This window comes from Rhinoderma darwinii, chromosome 6, assembly GCF_050947455.1.
Source record: "Rhinoderma darwinii isolate aRhiDar2 chromosome 6, aRhiDar2.hap1, whole genome shotgun sequence".
NCBI classification, from domain to species: domain Eukaryota; kingdom Metazoa; phylum Chordata; class Amphibia; order Anura; family Rhinodermatidae; genus Rhinoderma; species Rhinoderma darwinii.
Genome location: NC_134692.1, coordinates 4992672 through 5017721, shown reverse-complemented (window position 1 = coordinate 5017721; position 25050 = coordinate 4992672). Strand labels below are relative to the sequence as shown.

General features: G+C 42.3%; 2 protein-coding genes across 2 annotated transcripts in view; one reads left to right on the top strand and one right to left on the bottom strand.

Annotated features, from left to right (window-relative positions):
• LOC142656132 (band 4.1-like protein 5) overlaps positions 1-6211 on the top strand; it is a 46331-nt gene extending 40120 nt beyond the window's left edge. Inside the window, exons 22-25 of the mRNA XM_075831024.1 lie at positions 1209-1292; positions 1363-1404; positions 2535-2671; positions 2930-6211. Coding sequence (XP_075687139.1) covers positions 1209-1292; positions 1363-1404; positions 2535-2671; positions 2930-2987 — 321 coding nt within the window. The 3' untranslated portion in view covers positions 2988-6211. The remainder of the gene's footprint in view (positions 1-1208; positions 1293-1362; positions 1405-2534; positions 2672-2929) is intronic.
• A 354-nt stretch (positions 6212-6565) lies between these two features.
• Positions 6566-24089, bottom strand: LOC142656153 (host cell factor 2-like). The gene is made up of 8 exons (XM_075831046.1): positions 23941-24089; positions 20411-20609; positions 19145-19224; positions 18126-18204; positions 17624-17664; positions 17422-17542; positions 17110-17293; positions 6566-9185 (listed from the first exon to the last, which is right to left on the bottom strand). Exons 2-8 carry the CDS (start codon positions 20592-20594, stop codon positions 8585-8587), a joined length of 1290 nt encoding a protein of 429 aa, XP_075687161.1. The 5' UTR covers positions 20595-20609; positions 23941-24089; the 3' UTR covers positions 6566-8584.
• Between the last annotated feature and the right edge of the window lie 961 nt (positions 24090-25050).

Here is a 25050-nt window from a genome sequence, read left to right as displayed (position 1 = left end):
TGTCAGGGTTGGGTGAGGGGCAGTGATAACCTCATGGACAGTGAACCCCCAGATTGTGCCCCCCATGTATAATTATCGTCCCCATAACAATCTTGTGTAATGAAATCCATTTTTATCCTCCTCCTGCAGAGCGTCACTCCTTCCTTATCTTTCCTGCAGAGCGTCACTCCTGCACATCGCGCTCTAATATCTGTGCAGATATTATTACCCCCTCCCCCGCCCGGTCTTATGTTACCAGGGGGGGGCACTGAAGTGGCAGCTGCTCTATATAAATCAGTCCCCACGTTGGTCGTTGTCACATTTTATTTCTGGGTTCAGTTTGTTTTAGTATTGGGGAGTCACGGGGCGCGTCTTCTGTACGTCTAAATCAAAGTCCTGCAACTTTGTAATATATCATTTGTGTTTTAATTTCCTCCAATATTTTTTATTTTTTTTAAGAGCTCTGCTTGCTGTGAGTGAAAGGCTGCAAACCTATACAGACCTACTTACTACTTCTTACAGCTGGGGGTTTGTTACAGTTGTATGCAGTCTAGACCATCCTCTGCTAGTTAAACATCCTGGACTCCAGATTGTTACAATGTATCAGTGCAGGTCAAATGAATCAAAATATCAGGACAGGAGAGAGATTTGTGCTGCTGATGTGTTCACCTCACAGAGGATTGTCTAGACTGGATACAATTGTAACAAACCCTCAGCTGTGAGACGTTTTAGGTCTCCACAGATTTCCAGCCTCTGGATCTAATCAAGCATGTTCCCATTCACTGACGGCAAGCAGAAATCATGAAGTATATTAAAATCTAATGGTATAACTGTCAATCTGTACACGTCTTCACTCCTCTGCTTGTTATCAGTGAATGGGAACAATGTCTATTAGAAAGTTGCGGAACTTTTCTCTGTACAATGATTAAAACTGGACGAGCCCTTTTCCTGTCGGTTGTGTTGTGGGGGCCGCAGTATTGGGGTCTGGTTATACATTTGGGGCAGAGCTTTTCTTGTTCTTTCTTACACCAGTGTTGGCGTCGGTCGTGTGTCCAGGGGGTTGAACAATAATCCGCCGGCCCAGGCGGACTGAATCTTCGCGCAGACTTGTCGCCAGGATTTCCTGCACTTGGAGCAGTCGGTTATTAACCCTTTAAGTACAAAGCGCAGCGAGACTTATGATTTTTAGCCTTGTTCTGCTTTCATGTGTTGAACCTTCTCCCCCGCAGAGTGCGACCGATGACCTGGACCTGCTCTTGGCATCGCTGACCGAGAACCTTATTGACCTCACAGAGACCCCTCCTCCTGCGCCGGTAACTCCGCCTCCAGTAAATCTTTCATTCTGTCATTGAGGAAGGCGCTGACATGTTTTCTTCTCTGCAGGTCCCGTCCTACACGTCTGTCGCCCCCCGGTGGTTAATACCAGTAAGTACAGAAACCATTTTTGGGGGGGGGGGACACATTTTGCAAACGGCTGTTTTTCTGGTTACTGGGGAAAAATGACGTCCGAGGCAAAAACTGAAGAATGATGTCGAAAATCTCTTCTGTCTCCTCACGGTTGTGTATTCACTAGATCTAAAACGGACGGCCGAAACTTCCTCTGAAGTTACATTGCAGCTTATTATCTTGTGGTCACTGGACTCTACAGTACAGTAAACACTACGTCTCCCACAATGCAGCACAGCAAACAGAGCATGCTCCCTGCAGACACTGAAGCAACAGGGTCCGCTCTGCCGCATTGCAGCTCTGGATGTGACTAGAGTATAAGACTTGTGATTCATAGGAATGCACCAGTGGAGGGACTGTTTGGCCTCTGTCTGACAAAGTATTTTTTAAGGGTAGGAGCGCGCACAGCGTGTTCAGGGCGAGGACGCGGCGTCAATCTGCACAGCGTCTCCACCCTGATCACCGCAGGGAATGCCATCCAAAAACCGGCACCAACCGCGTTTATTTCGGGCGTAATTTCTGCTGCTGAAAGCAGCGCCGGTAAAAAAAAAAAAGAGTTCATACTTACCCCCTCCCTCTCGTCTGCTCGTAGTCCGGCCTCCTCAGATGACGTTGCAGGTCATGTGACTGCTGCAGTCTGTGATTGGTCACATGGGATAAATTGTTACACCAGGGGGCCGGACTGGAGAAGCAGGGAACTCTGGGTAATTTTATTTTTTTTTTGTTGTGACAGAATCGCAACAATTCCGCTGCAATAATCGCAACACATACAACTTTGTTGCGGATTTAAGCACCACATTGAATTCAATGGGGAAAACCCGCAACACGAGCAGCGATTCCGCGGCATTAATTGACGTGCTAAAAAAAAAACGCATCGCTGGTCAATTCATGTGCGTTTTTTTTTGTTTGTTTTTTTTTAATCGGATTTATTTTTTTCCGCTGTGGGGACGAGATTTGTTGAAATCACCGACTGCTGCTCCTGCAATGCGCTGCCCATTTTCCACAATGAAATCCGTTGCAGAAAATTCGCAGTGTTTACGCCCAGTGGTTCCTATTCTAAATGTTCTGATTTCGCCCACGTCCTCACCAATGTCTGACTTTCTTCTCAGGGTGGAGTCGTCGTATCTAACGGTCACCTCGGAGCGGAGACTCCCCTGCCAGCTAAAGTCCTGAACCATGTGACCGACTCGCAACCTGCTGGCGCCGCGGCCCTGAACGCTGCACAATTTCCTGCCACCACCTCCAGGTGAGATCCTGGGCTTTACAAAATCATGGACAGCGCCACACTTCACCATGGCTGTATCTGGTATTGCAGCTCATATTGAAGTAAATGAGACTGAGCTGCAATACAATCCACAACCTGTGGACAGGTGTGGCGCTGTTTCCGTGTGAAGGTAGTAATGTTTTCTAATCCTGTACCATCACTTGTCGTGTTTTCTTCAATCTCCCGTTTATATATGCAGCGCTGTGACGTGTATATATTGATGCCTGGGATTTATTTCAGCGCTGCTATTCCCGAGGAAGTGACCAGACCGCGATGTCTGCTGACCACGGAGCTCTGAGGCGCCGCAGACTTCTTTCCTGATCATCGGGGGAGACTGGACATTAAAGGGACGGCAGAGCTGCGGATGAGCCTGAACAGATCTGACCGACGATAAGAAGTTCTGTCTCTTTAAGCTATTGATACACTGGAATCTATCTGCTCCCCTCCCCCCACCGCCTCGTCATGGGGCGTTTTCGGACATCTGACACAATGTGCGACGTTCCGCTGTAGATCTGCCTTATGCTCGGAAATCTCTGCGGTTTTCTGGTCCAGCGCTGATTAACTGCGTCCCCGCGACAACGACGTTACTGAACGGTTCTCATCATCGACGCGGCGTCTCCGCGGGGATCCTACGTGAAGATTCACACCTGAGTCCTCACCACCTGAGACTCGCGGTCACGTGACGCTCGTTACACGGTTATTTAGGGATTTATTTTTTAAACTTTTTTTCCACTAACTTTTTGGTTTTCTTTTTTTTTTTTTTTTTATTATATTAGAAGATAATGTAACGTGTTCTATTGAACAGATGATCACTGCCGTAAAGCGAGAGGCTGTAAATCGTAGGTGGCGGCAGCCGTGGTGCGTCTCAGGGTTGGCGCAGGCGTCTGGTTTCTTCCTGGAACGTTCTGTTCCCGCGTTTTTAGGTTCGTTTATAAACCGTAACATAAAATATGGAGTTACTTTTTATACTTCGTGATCCTGAGTTACTTTGTCTTCTACTCTGGTCACATCCAGAGCAGCATTTTAAAGTTCTGAGTTTCTGCTTTGGTCTCCGGCTGTCAATCTCACATATCCCTACTGCCACCTGCTGGTTGTGTCTGTACAGAGGTGTGTTCAGGGAGCTGTAGGGTTTACAAATTCCAGAATGCAAGGCAGTCTGGTGTGGTGCATTGTGGGAACTAAACTATTGGCATCATGCCGATTTGATATACACCAACAGATTCTTGGTGGCAGCCATCTGAATTTTGAATGCAGCTCTGGATGTGACTAGAGTATGCACTGATATACCTCCACATTCCATCTCAGACTTGTTCTGTATTTCGTTTTCCCTGTATGTTTCTTTTATTTTGTGTAGGCTCCTAGTGAAGAGCTGCAGCCGCGTTACAGTGTAACCTGCAGGCGTCTGATTGGTGCATCTTGTTCTGTGATCTGCCGGGTTATGAAATGGAAGGAGGACTATTGGGTTTTTAATTCTTTCCAGCCAATGAGTTGCAGTCTCTGGTACTGGTGGCCGCACGAGATGACGTTGACAGAGCTGTTCTTAAAGGGGAACTCTCCTCCACCGACTGTTATTTGCTTTATGTACAAAAGCAAAACTGTACAAAAGCAAAACTGCATCGATACTGCCCCCTCCTGGAGAGGCAGCAGAGACACAGGCATGGGGCTGACTACTAGAGGAGGCCCAGAATATATTGTATACAATAGTGCCTGTCCCCTTTAGTGAGCTGCGGTGCTACATTGTCACGCACTACCTGCTGTCATGTACATAAATAATAACCCGGCATCTGCTGAGTACGTTGTCAGTCGCATTAACTAGATGTTTAGTAAGTTTGATGGATTTGGAGACTGCTCCGTATGTGAAGCCACAATCTCTATAGTTAAGCTTTAGCGGTCGTTATCCTGCACTGATTTTTTTCTACTCTAATCCCAACTAGAGCTGCGTACACAAGCCTGCTGGTTTTGTGCTGTCATGCATTGTCGGGTTTTTTCTGTCTGATGTAGAAAATAACTAGAATTCTCAAAATGCAGCGGCTTTGCCGATAGACACCATCACAGCTCCATTGTACCAGCAGAATTGTGAATGCAGCTCTGGATGTGACTGGAGTATAGGACAAGATGATCACTGTATTTGTGAAGTATCAGGTGTTTGCAGCTCTGGTGATATTTTGGGATATGTTCTCTTTTTGGTTTCTCCTGTGCTCAGAACGTCTGTCGCGTCGTCTCGGGGTGAACAGGATGCCGTGTGCGGAGCGGCTGCCGCTTTGGTTTAGTCGCAGGAGAATCTTTGTTTTATTGTAATTGAATTCTATGATCACCACTGAACTCACGAGGTCTGCACCATCCTGGGAACTACAACCCCCAGCATGTTCTGGTTTTTATTGCAGGTTGTAGTTTTATTGCCCCTGGATAGACCCAACCACTCGCACAGTCCGGCACTTTCTTCCCCGGCGGCACGCGATCACTGGAATTCACGCTCGGTCACATTTTCTCTTTATCTCGGTTCATAAATATTTACAGCTTAATTCCACCTATAACACTGATCACGTTCACGCTGTCACCTTGTCCTGATATTGAGTTATGTTGTCTTATACACCAATCACAGCCAGAGCTGCATTTACACATCTACTCCAGTCACAGCCAGAGCTGTATTCTGCCAGCGTCTCACCGTGTGACTTATTGGCTTAGATTTCGTTACATCGCCCTCTGCTGCATTGCATTCTGTTAGATGTTTTTAACCTTCTGTACAATTTAGTAAAAACTGCAGCAAAACTCGTGATGTGTGAATAAAACCCAATAAAATTCACCCCTACTGGGCTCTGTAGAAACACTGATCCAGCGAGTCTGAGGGGGATGTTCACACGGCCTATTTTCAGCTGTAAATGCCCCAAAAAACAGGTAAAAATACAGAGGCTGAACACCTGCAAACATCTGGCCATTGATTTGAATGGGGAAAACGGCGGTACGTTCCGATGGGGTGTTTTTTTTTACGTGGCCGTTTGAAGAAACAGCCTGAAAAATAAATAATTTGCATTTCACTTTTTGATCCGTTTTCGGAGACGTTTTTCATTTGGTCAATAGAAAAATAGCAGAAAATCAGAGGCCGTTTTCCCTTGAAAACCACTCTGTATTTTACAGCCGTTTTTAGCTGTGTGAACATACATGATTATAAATGCAGCTCTGGCTGTGAATGGAGTATAAGACATCATATAATGCAAGATCTGCAGTAAAGTTAATTGACTATTCATAGATTTAACTTGTGAAATGTCTGAAGGCGGAGTTATGCTAAGCTCCACCCCTTATTGTGCGTCCGCTGTAGAAGCCGCTGACTTTATTTTTACTCTTTCGCACTAACGGGATTTTTACTCTATTTGACTTTTTCTGTAGATCAATGTAATTTATTTTTGGGGTTTTTGGCTTCTTATTGATTTTATTATTTTGCGACGATTCTTCGTAGACGCCAGAACGCGACTCCGGTTTGTACTGAACAGATCATGGGGGAAATTGTTTTGTTCTATTTTATGTCAAATACAAAATGTAAAACAAAACCGAAGTTATTTTCATTTATCGCCGATCATCTGTTACCAGTCAGAATATGAATGAAATAGCGCCATAATTCACATCCTGCGTGACTCATCCGGGGCCGGTGGTGAATTCTATAGAACGGTCCAGTCAGTGATTCTCTATGGGGGGAGGGGGGGGGATATGCAGGTATGGGGTAAACACTAAGCGTGACTCTAGGAGTGGTCACCCAGCTTTCCACAGATCCTGAATGGCACATAAATCTGCTAATAGTCACAGCCTAATTTCCACGTCATAAATTAGCTTTAATGAAGGGTCTCTCACCCCCCCCCCCCCCGCAACAGAACACCCCCCCCCAATCCTAGAAGTATTTGTTTTCGCCATATTACACTGGTTTCCAGCCCTCTGCATGCAGCCGGCAGTGTAAACATTGGGGGTGTTAGACTGGTTGCCATGGTGATGTCCAGTCTGTATCCACATAACTACAATGTATCTTCTATACTAGATCAACAAATACATTGTTTCTGTTATCAGTGCACTTACTAAACTCACATGAGTAACAATTACAGCAGAACTGTAGCCATGACAACTAGTAGGTAAAACCCCCATTCTTTACACTGCAGGCTGCATTCCGAGAAAAAGTTTTACATGACAAACTACACAAGTCGCAGCTCGCAGGAATACATAGAGATGTGCGATACGTGACGGTCACAATACAGAAGTACATCGTATACATCACGCGCAGTCTTTGGGCTCTTGTCTTCCTGCTCACCCCAGTGACAGAGACCTCCCATGTTGTGACCGCCCGCTCGGCCTGTACTGATTTTCTCTACAGTGCCTGAGAAGCGTTACACGGCGGCCACTGATGAATCATCTGTGTAATGCAAGTGGTCACCGCTCTGCTCTGGATAATAAGGGGGTGCTGAGCAGACCAGGGGTCCCCTCTATTAACTCCACATGACCTTAAAGGAAAAGGAGATAGTCCAGAAAGAGAAAGTCCCAACATAAATATCAGACTTTTTTTTAAACTTTGTTTTACTCGCTCCTTTAGTCACATTAGACATAATAATAACGATCCGGTGCTCGTTCCATCCAGACAGTAACGTTCACCTGCTTCCCGTAGACTTTTGGCTGTGCTTAGTCTTAATGGAAATGCCCCCACCCTGACCCCTCCTGCGGGCGCCGGGCTGTTCCTTACCTAACACGGCGACATTATATTTGGCACATAAACATGGAAGACAATAGTCGGCACTAAGGGTCCTCGCAGGTCCATTGCTGTAAGGTCCGTGGACCCTTCTCTTTCAGATCCAGTGCCAGTTTAGCGTTAGTTTTTTGCTGCAGGTAGAAACGTAGATTGCGGTTTGTAGATTTGGCGCTGCATCGTGATTTCCTATCGACGCAGCTGTAGGATCATAGCCGGGAGCCGCCGCTTTAAGGAAAAAACAAAAAGGAGTAATCACAAGTGCATTTAAAGGGGCGTTCTCATTCCAAGACCACCCTCTTTATAAGAAAGGCAGCGCAGTGATCACCGGGGAGTTTATCCACTCACTGCCCCGTAACGGGCGCCGCAGGAGACAACACGGCAGCCGTACAAATACATGTATCCGCTAGAATGGGAGGCACCGACACAGAAACACCCCCCCCCCCCCATAGCCGTCAGAGGAGTCCCCCTTCTCTGGACCCCCTCTTCTCATAGGCACATGGTCAGGGGTGGTTTTAGATGAGCACCAGGACTAGCTGGAGAACAAGTGTTAACGTCAGACTTTGGCCACTGATGGCTGCAGCCGCGTCCTGGGACCATCTTATTTTAGCTCAGCACAGTCGGCTCGCACTTCACCGGTTATTAATAAACTGCAGAGTCCATCTAGAGATATCCAAGAAGAACAGGGACCTGGAGGACGGTTCCTGCTTCTATACCTATGGCCGTCACACTTCGATTTAAAGGGCCAGTAACCCTAAAGTCCTTCTCCTATATTAGAACAGCAGCATTATAAGAGGATTTTAGAACGGTCACTCATCACATTAATGAACAATACAGTCAATGTGAAATGGCTGATAACAGGGAGCAACAGATCACCTGATAGCAAATAGATGGCAGGCGTAGGGTCTCTTTTAGAGCTCTATAGCACCTGAGAACGCAGCATTGGTGATCGGCCTGAATCATATATAGAGGATTGATGTCGCTTCATATTCCAGGACACGTGCAGCGCAATACAACAACAGGTGGCGCCACTGCGCTGCTACGGTCTGTAGTGTTGTTGTCACCACGGGGTCATCGCTCGCAGACTCTTGCGCCCCAGCACTGCGGGTAATGGCAATCAGCTGCACAACGTAACACATAATCCAGAAAACAGGAGATTTCTCAATGATTTGGCGCTACTCCACCATAATCCGGCCAATGGAAATCTCACAACGTCTGGAGAGCGGCTTCCCCCCGATCATCAAGATAATGCCCTGCTCCTCGGCCAGATCCCCGCAGTAAAGTGCAGTCTGCCGATATTCCTCCTCCAGGAGCGTGAAAGACTCGTTCTCGTAACCGGTCACCAGTCGCTGCTCATCCGCGGCCGAGGAGAACGAGCAAGAACAGAGAGCGGGGGACGGCGGACGCTCCTTAAACGTTTTCATCTCTATGAGGTCGGAGTTGGAGATTGCAGCCACTTTGCTGGAGCCCAAAGTAAATAAGGAATAAAGTTTTTCTGTAGATGAGTCACTTCCAGGCGCCTCCAAGTGTCTGCTGCATAACGAAGAATCCCCGGCGCCAGATGTAGAGCGACCGCCCACCGCGACCACACAGTGATACATCTTCGCACAATCCACGCTCTGCTTAACTCTGGAGACTTTCTTCCATGAGCGAGAGGAAAAGTGATATTTCCACAAACTGTGAGCAGGAGTGCGAGACGGTAAACCTCCTCCGACGATCCACAGACACCCCTGATGGACCACAGACCCGTGACCAACCGATTTTGGAGGGCCGAAGCTTTATACATAAAATTAAAAGTTAGGAAACAGATAAAGATGTACAAATATATCTAATGTAATACTGCCCCCTATATACAAATATAACTACTATAATACTGCCCCATATATACAAGAATATAACTACTATAATACTGCCCCCTATATACAAGAATATAACTACTATAATACTGCCCCTATATACAAGAATATACCTACTATAATACTGCCCCCTATATACAAGACTATAACTACTATAATACTGCCCCCTATATACAAGAATATAACTACTATAATACTGCCCCTATATACAAGAATATAACTACTATAATACTGCCCCTATATACAAATATAACTACTATAATACTGCCCCATATATACAAGAATATAACTACTATAATACTGCTCCTATATACAAGAATATAACTACTATAATACTGCCCCTATATACAAGAATATAAGTACTATAATACTGCCCCTATATACAAGAATATAACTACTATAATACTGCCCCTATATATAAGACTATAACTACTATAATACTGCTCCTATATACAAGAATATAACTACTATAATACTGCCCCTATATACAAGAATATAACTGCTATAATACTGCCCCTATATATAAGACTATAACTACTATAATACTGCTCCTATATACAAGAATATAACTACTATAATACTGCCCCCTATGTACAAGAATATAACTACTATAATACTGCCCCTATATACAAGAATATAACTACTATAATACTGCCCCTATATACAAGAATATAACTGCTGTAATACTGCTCCTATATACAAGAATATAACTACTATAATACTGCCCCTATATACAAGAATATAACTACTATAATACTGCTCTTATATATAAGAATATAACTACTATAATACTGCTCCTATATACAAGAATATAACTACTATAATACTGCCCCTATATACAAGAATATAACTACTATAATACTGCCCCTATATACAAGAATATAACTACTATAATACTGCCCCTATATACAAGAATATAACTACTATAATACTGCCCCTATATACAAGAATAGAACTACTATAATACTGCTCCTATATACAAGAATATAACTACTATAATACTGCTCTTATATACAAGAATATAACTACTATAATACTGCCCCCTATATACAAGAATATAACTACTATAATACTGCCCCCTATATACAAGAATATACCTACTATACTGCTCCTATATACAAGAATATAACTACTATAATACTGCTCCTATATACAAGAATATAACTACTATAATACTGCTCCTATATACAAGAATATAACTACTATAATACTGCTCCTATATACAAGAATATAACTACTATAAGGGCATGACCACACATGGCGGAATTCCTCCGCAACTGTCCGCATCAATGCCGCACCTAATCCGGGTTGCGGATTACGGCTGCGGATCTGCACAAAATGTGCAGTACATTGATGCGGACTAGCTGCTGCGGACTGCGGGAAAAGTGCTTCCCTTCTCCCTATCAGTGCAGGATAGAGAGAAGGGACAGCACTTTCCCTAGTGATAGTAAAAAGAAATTCATACTTACCGCCCGTTGTCTTTATGACGCGTCCCTCCTTCGGCATCCAGCCCGACCTCCCTGGATGACGCGCCAGTCCATGTGACCGCTGCAGCCTGTGCTTGGCCTGTGATTGGCTGCAGCCGTCACTTACACTGAAACGTCATCCTGGGAGGCCGGACTGGAGACAGACGCAGGGAGTTCTCGGTAAGTACGAACTTCATTTTTTTTTACAGATACATGTATATTGGGATCGGTAGTCACTGTCCCGGGTGCAGAAACAGTTACTGCCGATCGCTTAACTCTTTCAGCACCCTGGACAGTGACTATTTACAGACGTCTCCTAGCAACGCTCCCGTCATTACGGGAGCCCCATTGACTTCCTCAGTCTGGCTGTAGACCTAGAAATACATAGGTCCAGCCAGAATGAAGAAATGTCAAGTTAAAAAAGCAAGACGTATCCGCAGCACACATAACATGTGCATGACAGCTGCGGACTTCATTGCGGAACTTAGAATCTCCATTGAAGTCAATGGAGAAATTCCGCCATGAGTCCGCCACTGCTCCGCAACAGACAGAGCATGCTGCGGACACCAAATTCCGCTCCGCAGCCTATGCTCCGCAGCGGAATTGTACGCATCGTGTAAACGAACACTGCTAAATTAAAGTGAAAGTCAATGTAGAAACGGCTCCGCTGCGGATTAACGCTGCGGAGTGTCCGCAGCGGAATTTAAGTGAAATTCCGCTATGTGTGAACCCGCCCTAATACTGCCCCTATATACAAGAATATAACTACTATAATACTGCTCCTGTATACAAGAATATAACTACTATAATACTGCCCCTATATACAAGAATATAACTACTATAATACTGCTCCTGTATACAAGAATATAACTACTATAATACTGCTCCTATATACAAGAATATAACTACTATAATACTGCCCCCTATATACAAGAATATAACTACTATAATACTGCCCCCTATATACAAGAATATAACGACTATAATACTGCCCCCTATATACAAGAATAGAACTACTATAATACTGCTCCTATATACAAGAATATAACTACTATAATACTGCCCCCTATATACAAGAATATAACGACTATAATACTGCCCCTATATACAAGAACATAACTACTATAATACTGCCCTCTATATACAAGAACAGAACTACTATAATACTGCCCCCTATATACAAGAATATAACTACTATAATACTGCCCCCTATATACAAGAATATACCTACTATACTGCTCCTATATACAAGAATATAACTACTATAATACTGCTCCTATATACAAGAATATAACTACTATAATACTGCTCCTATATACAAGAATATAACTACTATAATACTGCCCCCTATATACAAGAATATAACTACTATAATACTGCTCCTATATACAAGAATATAACTACTATAATACTGCCCGTATATACAAGAATATAACTACTATAATACTGCTCCTATATACAAGAATATAACTACTATAATACTGTTCCCTATATACAAGAATATAACTACTATAATACTGTCCCCTATATACAAGAATATAACTACTATAATACTGCTCCTATATACAAGAATATAACTACTATAATACTGCCCCTATATACAGGAATATAACTACTATAATACTGCCCCCTATATACAAGAATATAACTACTATAATACTGCTCCTATATACAAGAATATAACTACTATAATACTGCTCCTATATACAAGAATATAACTACTATAATACTGCTCCCTATATACACAAGACTATAACTACTATAATACTGCTCCTATATACACAAGACTATAACTACTATAATACTGCCCCTATATACAAGAATATAACTACTATAATACTGCCCCTATATACAAGAGTATAACTACTATAATACTGCTCCTATATACAAGAATATAACTGCTATAATACTGCCCCTATATACAAGAATATAACTGCTATAATACTGCCCCTATATACAAGAATATAACTACTATAATACTGCCCCTATATACAAGAATATAACTACTATAATACTGCCCGCTATATACAAGAATATAACTACTATAATACTGCCCGCTATATACAAGAATATAACTACTATAATACTGCTCCCTATATACAAGAATATAACTACTATAATACTGCTCCTATATACAAGAATATAACTACTATAATACTGCCCTCTATCTACAAGAATATAACTACTATAATACTGCCCTCTATCTACAAGAATATAACTACTATAATACTGCCCCCTATATACAAGAATATAACTACTATAATACTGCTCCTATATACAAGAATATAACTACTATAATACTGCTCCTATATGCAAGAATATAACTACTATAATACTGCTCCTATATACAAGAATATAACTACTATAATACTGCCTCCTATATACAAGAATATAACTACTATAATACTGCCCCCTATATACAAGAATATAACTACTATAATACTGCCCCCTATATACAAGAACATAACTACTATAATACTGCTCCTATATACAAGAATATAACTACTATAATACTGCCCGTATATACAAGAATATAACTACTATAATACTGCTCCTATATACAAGAATATAACTACTATAATACTGCTCCCTATATACAAGAATATAACTACTATAATACTGCTCCTATATACAAGAATATAACTACTATAATACTGCTCCCTATATACAAGAATATAACTACTGTAATACTGCCCCCTATATACAAGAATATAACTACTGTAATACTGCTCCTATATACAAGAATATAACTACTGTAATACTGCCCCTATATACAAGAATATAGCTACTATAATACTGCTCCCTATATACAAGAATATAACTACTATAATACTGCACCCTATATACAAGAATATAACTACTATAATACTGCTCCTATATACAAGAATATAACTATTATAATACTGCCTCCTATATACAAGAATATAACTACTGTAATACTGCACCTATATACAAGAATATAGCGACTATAATACTGCCCCTATATACAAGAATATAACTACTATAATACTGCTCCAATATACAAGAATATAACTACTATAATACTGCCCCCTATATACAAGAATATAACTACTGTAATACTGCACCTATATACAAGAATATAACTACTGTAATACTGCACCTATATACAGGAATATAACTACTATAATACTGCCCCTATATACAAGAATATAACTATTATAATACTGCCTCCTATATACAAGAATATAACAACTGTAATACTGCCCCTATATACAAGAATATAACAACTGTAATACTGCCCCTATGTACAAGAATATAACTACTATAATACTGCCCCTATATACAGGAATATAACTACTATAATACTGCCCCTATATACAAGAATATAACTACTATAATACTGCACCTATATACAATAATATAACTACTATAATACTGCTCCCTATATACAAAAATATAACTACTATAATACTGCTCCTATATACAAGAATATAACTACTATAATACTGCTTCTATATACAAGAATATAACTACTATAATACTGCTCCTATATACAAGAATATAACTACTATAATACTGCTCCTATATACAAGAATATAACTACTATAATACTGTCCCCTATATACAAGAATATAACTACTATAATACTGTCCCCTATATACAAGAATATAACTACTATAATACTGCTCCTATATACAAGAATATAACTACTATAATACTGCCCCTATATACAGGAATATAACTACTATAATACTGCCCCTATATACAGGAATATAACTACTATAATACTGCTCCTATATACAAGAATATAACTACTATAATACTGCTCCTATATACAAGAATATAACTACTATAATACTGCTCCCTATATACAAGACTATAACTACTATAATACTGCGCCTATATACACAAGACTATAACTACTATAATACTGCCCCTATATACAAGAATATAACTACTATAATACTGCCCCTATATACAAGAGTATAACTACTATAATACTGCTCCTATATACAAGAATATAACTGCTATAATACTGCCCCTATATACAAGAATATAACTGCTATAATACTGCCCCTATATACAAGAATATAACTACTATAATACTGCCCCTATATACAAGAATATAACTACTATAATACTGCCCCTATATACAAGAATATAACTACTATAATACTGCCCGCTATATACAAGAATATAACTACTATAATACTGCCCGCTATATACAAGAATATAACTACTATAATACTGCTCCCTATATACAAGAATATAACTACTATAATACTGCTCCTATATACAAGAATATAACTACTATAATACTGCTCCCTATATACAAGAATATAGCTACTATAATACTGCCCCCTATATACAAGAATATAACTACTATAATACTGCCTCCTATATACAAGAATATAACTACTATAATACTGCTCCTATATACAAGAATATAACTGCTATAATACTGCTCCTATATACAAGACTATAACTACTATAATACTGCCCTCTATCTACAAGAATATAACTACTATAATACTGCCCTCTATCTACAAGAATATAACTACTATAATACTGCCCCCTATATACAAGAATATAACTACTATAATACTGCTCCTATATACAAGAATATAACTACTATAATACTGCTCCTATATACAAGAATATAACTACTATAATACTGCTCCTATATACAAGAATATAACTACTATAATACTGCCTCCTATATACAAGAATATAACTACTATAATACTGCTCCTATATACAAGAATATAACTACTATAATACTGCCTCCTATATACAGGAATATAACTACTATAATACTGCCACTATATACAAGAATATAACTACAATAATACTGCCCCCTATATACAAGAATATAACTACTATAATACTGCCTCTATATACAAGAATATAACTACTATAATACTGCCCCCTATATACAAGAATATAACTACTATAATACTGCCCCCTATATACAAGAATATAACTACTATAATACTGCCCCTATATACAAGAATATAACTACTATAATACTGCTCCTATATACAAGAATATAACTACTATAATACTGCCCCCTATATACAAGAATATAACTACTATAATACGGCCCCCTCTATACAAGAATATAACTACTATAATACTGCCCCCTCTATACAAGAATATAACTACTATAATACTGCCCCCTCTATACAAGAATATAACTACTATAATACTGCCCCTATATACAAGAATATAACTACTATAATACTGCTCCTATATACAGGAATATAACTACTATAATACTGCCCCTATATACAATAATATAACTACTATAATACTGCTCCTATATACAGGAATATAACTACTATAATACTGCTCCTATATACAAGAATATAACTACTATAATACTGCTCACTATATACAAGAATATAACTACTATAATACTGCCCCCTATATACAAGAATATAACTACTATAATACTGCCCCCTATATACAAGAATATAACTACTATAATACTGCCTAATATACAAGAATATAACTACTATAATACTGCCCCTATATACAAGAATATAACTACTATAATACTGTCCCTATATACAAGAACATAACTACTATAATACTGCCCCTATATACAAGAATATAACTACTATAATACTGCCCCTATATACAAGAATATAACCACTATAATACTGCCCCCTATATACAAGAATATAACTACTATAATACTGTCCCTATATACAAGAATATAACTACTATAATACTGTCCCTATATACAAGAACATAACTACTATAATACTGCTCCTATATACAAGAACATAACTACTATAATACTGCTCCCTATATACAAGAATATAACTACTATAATACTGCTCCTATATACAAGAATATAACTACTATAATACTGCCCCTATATACAAGAATATAACTACTATAATACGGCCCCCCATATACAAGAATATAACTACTATAATACTGCCCCCTATATACAAGAATATCACTACTATAATACTGCTCCTATATACAAGAATATAACTACTATAATACTGCACCTATATACAAGAATATAACTACTATAATACTGCCCCTATGTAGAAGAATATAACTACTATAATACTGTCCCCTACATACAAGAATATAACTACTATAATACTGCTCCTATATACAAGAATATAACTACTATAATACTGCCCCCTATATACAAGAATATAACTACTATAATACTGCCCCCTCTATACAAGAATATAACTACTATAATACTGCCCCTATATACAAGAATATAACTACTATAATACTGCCCCTATATACAAGAATATAACTACTATAATACTGCCCCCTATATACAAGAATATAACTACTATAATACTGCCCCTATATACAAGAATATAACTACTATAATACTGCCCCCTATGGAGAATAGTATAATTATAATATTGCACGTACCTCTTGATTATTGACCAGTTGTGTCTCTGGAAATCGAATCTCCAGAAGTCGTTTTGTTCGGCCATATTCTTCAGTCCACCAAACAGGAACATAGCGGTATTATGGGTAACACAGGAGTGTCCATGTCGCGGCCCCGGGCCTATGCCGCGCGTGTGAGGACTAAGTTGCGACCACTTCTGAGTATCTGCCGAGGGGGGAGAGACGAGAACCACCCATATTATATTGTTATATCGGGAGAGACATTTACAATCGGATCAGTAATTCCAGGGACAGATTTTATAGGCAGACACACGTTCACACCATGAAGATTACCGAAATAGAACACCCAGAATTCCTCCGCCGTCCCCTCAATATCGAAGTAGCCTCCGTAGACAAACATGGCTGACTGGTACACGACCGCGCTGTGCCCTTTCCTGTTCGTGGGTCTATTCTCCTGTAATAGACAGAAAAACGTTAAATCTGTGTTGTCCCGCCCCCGAGGAGCGGCCCCACCACTACATACAGTAATATTTACCTGCCCATCCTGAGTCTTGACTTCACACCATCTTCTTGTGTCTGATGGGAGAGATAACAGGATACAGGACTACTACTCCTCTCATATTTTATTTATTATCCAGTAACAAGATCAGTGGAGTAAACCACAAAGAAGGTGACGCTGGTGCAGCGGGCCAGCAGTGACGTGACAATGTATCAGTGGAGACACAAATGTAACAAATTCAAAGAAATCTATTTTTTTTAAATAAGATTTAAAGGAACCTTTTTTAAATATACAAATGTGCTACAATACATGTACGACGTGGGCAGCTCCGTGCGATGTGCGAACTGGGTAACCCTTATAGATCTCCTGGAGGGACGGGCACGTAGTCAGGTGCCTCCCTCCTATAGTTGTAATGTTATACAATAACCTCAGGGGGGGGGGGGGGGGGGGGATCCAATAAAGAAATGCTGTGTCTTTGAGGAAAAAAAAAAAAGATCTTGTATCCTACATAGTTTTCTCCTGTCCTCCCGCCTCTTACCTGTGGAGTACATCCAGAGAGGGGTATGTTCTCGGTTTGCCCCAAAGTCCACCATTCCCCCGAAGACATACAACACACCCTGCGAAGAGAGAAGAAGCGGAACGGATGAGTCTACAGCCACAGGGGTCGTATCGTTCTACAGAAATGAAGGCGACAGATTCACGTTGTAACAAACTTGCAGCGAGATTATTTGCCACAGTCGCACAGACGACGCAACTCAATGTATTCCTGAGAACTGAACGAACCCTCGTCTACAACATTTCATGATCTATGGAGACCGGCATGTAACGCTGATTGTAGTCACAGCCCCGCCCCACTATCCGGTAACGCTGATGGTTGTCACAGCCCCGCCCCACTATCCGGTAACGCTGATGGTTGTCACAGCCCCACCCCTGCTCTACTATCCAGTAACGCTGATGGTTGTCACAGCCCCGCCCCTGCTCTAGTATCCAGTAACGCTGATGGTTGTCACGGCCCTGCCCCTGCTCTAGTATTCAGTACCGCTTATGGTTGTCACAGCCCCGCCCCTGCTCTAGTATTCAGTACCGCTGATGGTTGTCACAGCCCCGCCCCTGCTCTAGTATTCAGTAACGCTGATGGTTGTCACAGCCCCGCCCCTTCCCATAACACAGTAATGTGATCTGTTTACTGAGTAAACTGGACTTCCCCTTTTTAAAAGGGTCCCCCAGTGATGAGTGGATTGCAGGGTGTCAAACCATAATCATCAGGAGAACCTGGCGCCCATATGCAGTATCAGTGTCCAGTTTGCGGTACGGTGGGTATGTAATACAAGGATGCGCCTAGCTGATCGAGGGGGAGGGGAGGTGAATTGGGAACTTCCCTCTATTACCTCCCGCTACCCTAATTGGACAGCTACTATCAATATGTCTTAAGTGGACAATTCCTTTAAGGGTTCGGCGTGTAGCAGTTTAAGCAGAATTGAAAGAAAATGGTTACAAAATATAAAATACAACAAAAAACACAAGGAGCGATTATCAGATGAAGAAATGCGCAGTCACCTCGTGGGCCACCATGGAGTGTCCTTCCAGTTTATCTGGAGCTTGTCGGCAGCTCGGAAGCTGTTCCCACCGGCCGAGAGCTGAAACAAGAGCGAAGACGAGATGAGAAGTAAAACAGAACCGGCGTCGTGTCCCAGCGGAAGACGGAAACCGAGAGCTGGGAGCGAACGCCAAAGAAACGCAAACAAGATCTGCCGAGAACCGCCAGGCGTAATATCCTGCAGACAACGTGGCCAGAAAAGACAATCGCTACGTGCACCGCCCTCCAACCCATGAAACTGAGCTCCATCGTCATTGCCAAGAAACCGCCAAGTCTACGAGTAACACATTCCCCGATGAAACCCGTCACTGAAAAATTCGTCTGAAGTCGCCCTAAAGGGATTTTCCGGTTTTACTAAACTAAAAGCTTCATTGTTGTAAAGCGAGACGGTCGGGAGTTTCGAAACAGACTTTGGCCCAGATTTACGTAGACCGCTGGCGTAAGACGCGACATTCAGTAAGAGCCGCACGCATCCAATCAATTTGTGACATCTTGGGCTGTTCGTGCGCCACAAACGGAAATCTGCGCCAATTTATGGCATTATAGGAAATGTGTCAGGGTGACGGTGGCCCTGCCCCCTCCCGCTAAGCCACACCCACTTTTGATGTTTAATATAAAGAAAAAGGGGCAGCATAAAAAAGTGAATTCCTCACTATTTTCAAGATTTCTGCTTGCTGTCAATGGATGAAAACATCCTTGTTCAAATCCAGAGGCAAAAAACCTGTTCTGACCTAACACTTCTCACAGCTGAGGGTTTGCTACAATTGTTTCCAGTCTGTTACACTGTATCAGTCCAGACTCCAGGCTGTTCAGCAGGACAGGCGATATCTGTGCAGCCTTTAGGTTTAACTCACAGGATTGCAGATCTGTTTCTAGGAAAGCTGGGTGACAAACATGGCCGCCGCCGTTACATCTCCTGCAGGGTTTTACCTCCACATTTCGGACTCCTCAATTACATCTGCAAATACAGGTGGATATTTGCATAGATCTAAAGTTCAGGAGTCTGGGAAAGCTGGGTGGCCTTCGCGGAGACCTGGAATAGCGTCTATCATGGTTGTCACCCAGCTTTACCAGATACAGATAGAACCAAAAAACTGCTGAATAGAAGCGGACGACCCAGGGACTTGTATTCACTGGGGATCCGTTTGCGGTGTAATAGGCTGTGAAGGCATGAAGTGTCAGCTCTTGGGGTTACCCGGAGAACAAACAATGAAAATGTCGCTCACCTATACCGTATCTCCAGAAATCACCAAGGACGGTGTCCTGCCGGCCGCCATGGACGTACACAAAGCCGTTACACGCCACCGCGGCATGTTTGAAGCGGTCACACGGCACCTTCTCTCTGCGGGATAGCGGCTCCCAGGCACGGTCGGCGCTCTCGGTGATCATACTCGCCGGCTTCTCTGGCATGGTCTCGGATACAGCCTGGAGCAGAGAACGCACAGACGTTATAACGTAATCAGGTGACGCTGCCCGGGCCGCGCGTCTTCTGTGCGCCAATGTCAGAGACGGCTGTGAGGAGCCAAGATGGCACAGAAACTGCCCAGGGAATTATAACAACCCTCCGTATGTATGAAAACTGGCAAAGGCTCCAGAGTGGGCGCCACGCCAGTCAAATGGGTGGACGCCTCACATCTGCTGCGGGTGGGGGGGCTGCAGCTGGAGCGCTGCTCCGAGGTACATCAGCCGGAATTTGGCTGACAACGAATATGGCCGCCATTACAGCTCCCACGGGTGTTGTCATTCAGCTTTCCAAAACTTCTGAAGAGACAATATCCCTGGTTATACATGGGTACATACTCTGCTCCCCTCAGGTTGCCATTCAGGAATCTGGGAAAGCTGAATGTCACCACTCCCTGCACAAGCTGCATCGATGGCCATATTGGCCGTCATCCAAATAGCACATGAGACGCTTCCTTCCCGTCCTTCATGCCTCTCGGCAGTTTGCTGCATTGCAGGGGATCCTCACACACCTCATCTTCCACCACATCCCGGGTCGTCACTTGGAGGGGGCTGTGGGGTGTTTATTGGGGTGGGAGCTGGCGGGGTACTCCGTGTCATCCTGATGGAGTTTCCCTTTAAATAAATGTCTCGTGTATCACAGTCTTGGAGAGATAGTATCAATATTCGCATCAATTCCGGACGACTGACTGTCATCACACTCAGCCAACAAATAGCCCAGAAACCCGCAAAACCGGTCCTCGGGGGGAAGGCGCCACATCGCTGCAATAACTGTTCAGCGGAGGATAATCCACATACCAGAGCGCATCAAAATATGAAGCCCCATGGCAGGAACACAACAAAACATGCAAATGACAAACATCCTGGCTCGTGAATGGAATGCTAGAACCGCAGTGAAGACTGACACACAGTTAGTAGGAGATGGTGCGCGCAGCTCTACACTGCTGATTTATACCCCAGTGTCTGTTACCTGTGTAAACAAAGAATTCAAACTACCCCAGCTGCTGCAGAACCTCTTTGGTTGGGATGACACAGACCCTTCTATACTGAGCGATTGCCACGTCACTGGGATCCTATATTGCATGCCGGGGGCTCTATATAACGCAGCCGGTACACAATACGTTTCTCTCCGCACACTGGAGTCGCCCTCCTGCAGAGCATTTCACAACGATAACGTGACCGAAGCCCCGAGATAAGAAGCAGCGACTGCGCCGTATCTTTTATACACCACTCCTTATCTAAATGACCCTCAGGAGTCACCAATCACATGACACCCGAACCTGTCGGCCTGTAATAAAAATTCCCAACCTAAGAAAATGTAACCCAGGGGTGAAATAAGTGGGTGTAATACGGGGGTATAATATAACAGGACGGTGTAATACAGGGGTATAATATAACAGGAGGGTGTAATACAGGGGTATAATATAACAGGAGGGTGTAATACGGGGGTATAATATAACAGGAGGGTGTAATACGGGGGTATAATATAACAGGAGGGTGTAATACGGGGGTATAATATAACAGGAGGGTGTAATACAGGGGTATAATATAACAGGAGGGTGTAATACGGGGGTATAATATAACAGGAGGGTGTAATACGGGGGTATAATATAACAGGAGGGTGTAATACGGGGGTATAATATAACAGGAGGGTGTAATACGGGGGTATAATATAACAGGAGGGTGTAATACGGGGGTATAATATAACAGGAGGGTGTAATACAGGGGTATAATATAACAGGAGGGTGTAATACAGGGGTATAATATAACAGGAGGGTGTAATACAGGGGTATAATATAACAGGAGGGTGTAATACGGGGGTATAATATAACAGGACGGTGTAATACAGGGGTATAATATAACAGGAGGGGTGTAATACAGGGGTATAATATAACAGGAGGGGTGTAATACGGGGGTATAATATAACAGGAGGGGTGTAATAAGGGGGTATAATATAACAGGAGGGGTGTAATACAGGGGTATAATATAACAGGAGGGTGTAATACGGGGGTGTAATATAACAGGAGTGGTGTAATACGGGGGTATAATATAACAGGAGGGTGTAATACAGGGGTATAAGATAACAGGAGGGTGTAATACGGGGGTATAATATAACAGGAGGGGTGTAATACGGGGGTATAATATAACAGGAGGGTGTAATATAACAGGAGTGGTGTAATACGGGGGTATAATATAACAGGAGGGTGTAATACAGGGGTATAATATAACAGGAGGGTGTAATACAGGGGTATAATATAACAGGAGGGTGTAATACGGGGGTATAATATAACAGGAGGGTGTAATACAGGGGTATAAGATAACAGGAGGGTGTAATACGGGGGTATAATATAACAGGAGGGTGTAATACAGGGGTATAATATAACAGGAGGGTGTAATACAGGGGTATAATATAACAGGAGGGTGTAATACGGGGTATAATATAACAGGAGGGTGTAATACAGGGGTATAATATAACAGGAGGGTGTAATACGGGGGTATAATATAACAGGAGGGTGTAATACAGGGGTATAAGATAACAGGAGGGTGTAATACAGGGGTATAATATAACAGGAGGGTGTAATACAGGGGTATAATATAACAGGAGGGTGTAATACGGGGGTATAATATAACAGGAGGGTGTAATACGGGGGTATAATATAACAGGAGGGTGTAATACGGGGGTATAATATAACAGGAGGGTGTAATACGGGGGTATAATATAACAGGAGGGTGTAATACAGGGGTATAATATAACAGGAGGGTGTAATACGGGGGTATAATATAACAGGAGGGTGTAATACAGGGGTATAATATAACAGGAGGGTGTAATACGGGGGTATAATATAACAGGAGGGTGTAATACGGGGGGTATAATATAACAGGAGGGTGTAATACGGGGGTATAATATAACAGGAGGGTGTAATACGGGGGTATAATATAATATGACAGAGCAGTCAGTGACCTCATACCCGCTGGAGTGTAATATAATATAATGCTGCTGGTCTTCTGACAGGTTCTTCAGTGTTTGGGGGAAGTTGAGACTTTCTTGCTGCTCAGGACTCTGGGAAAGCTGGATAACTACCCCTGTAATTCCTTCCCCATCCTAGACTGGGGGTTTCTAGGTAATAATGCATTATAACCTGATAACAGCCATGTCGCGACACAGATCCGCAGTCACTCAGTGACAGGACATAACAGTTCGCAGTGCTGGCGTTATCGCGACTTTCCCTGCGCAGCGTCACGACATAACTGACCAGTGACTGAGGCAGAGACGCGTTATCACGATATCACTCACCTCCAGGTCCACGTATCCCGCGATAACACGTCAGGCCCCGGAGAAGACCCCGCAGCAGCGCTCAACTCCGCGATCCTCTACAGACCGGGGCTGACGTCACACCATGTGACCGCCCTGCCGGGGGCGGAGTCCAGATGTGGTTATCCGCTGTCTGTCAGTGAAGACCCGCCCCCTGTCAGGAGCTGCGCCGCCTAGTGGTGAGTGATGTCATGACAAAGATAAAATATAAAAATCAAAATGTAAAAATAAATAATTCTAAAATAGTTACATTTTACATTTAACCCCTTAATGACCAGCTAGATGTTTCCGGTTTTGCTTTTCTGCCTTTCAGCAGCCATAGCGGTTTTATGTTTTCATTCACGTGGCCGTATGATGCCGCGTTTTATGCTGGAGAAATTGTTTTTTTTTTCTGCGCGGTTTGGGGATAGAAAAAACTTCCTGTGCAAGTTATAAAATGTTTTTTTTAGGTGGGAATATAGGAAAAAAGCCGTTTATCCCGTTTCACGCTAAATAACCTGTTAAATGAGTTCTTCAGGTTATTACGGTCGTGCAGATACCTGACGCTTTGTTCACATCTGCGTCGGAGGCTCCGTTAGGGGCCTCAGTCACAGATCCGGCAGCGATTACCGGAGTTTGCGGGATACAATAGCGCTGCATGTTGCGCTATTGTGGCCGCTAAAATCACAGACACCCTGACGGATCCAATTAGGCTGTGTTCACACGTTAAACTAAAAACGGCTGTAAAATACGGAGCTGTTTTCAAGGGAAAGCCTCTGATTTTCAGCCGTTTTTGAAACCACAAATGTTTTTTCTGCCGTTTTTCCATTGACCCAATGAAACGTGTAAAAAAACGCCCCGTTGGAACGAAACGCCGTTTTTTCAATGGATATCGATGGGCAGATGTTTGGAGGCGTTGAGCTTCTGTATTTTCAGCCGTTTTTCGAGGCGCTTACAGTCATTATTTTTTTTATTCCCACTTTATTTTTCACTTGTAAAGTATTCGCTCCTGTCTAATATATCACATTGTGCGCCCTAACAGCCGGCAATCTGATCAGACAGCTCTGGGGTCTTTTCTAGGACCCCAGGGCTGACTGCAGAGGGATTCCCCCA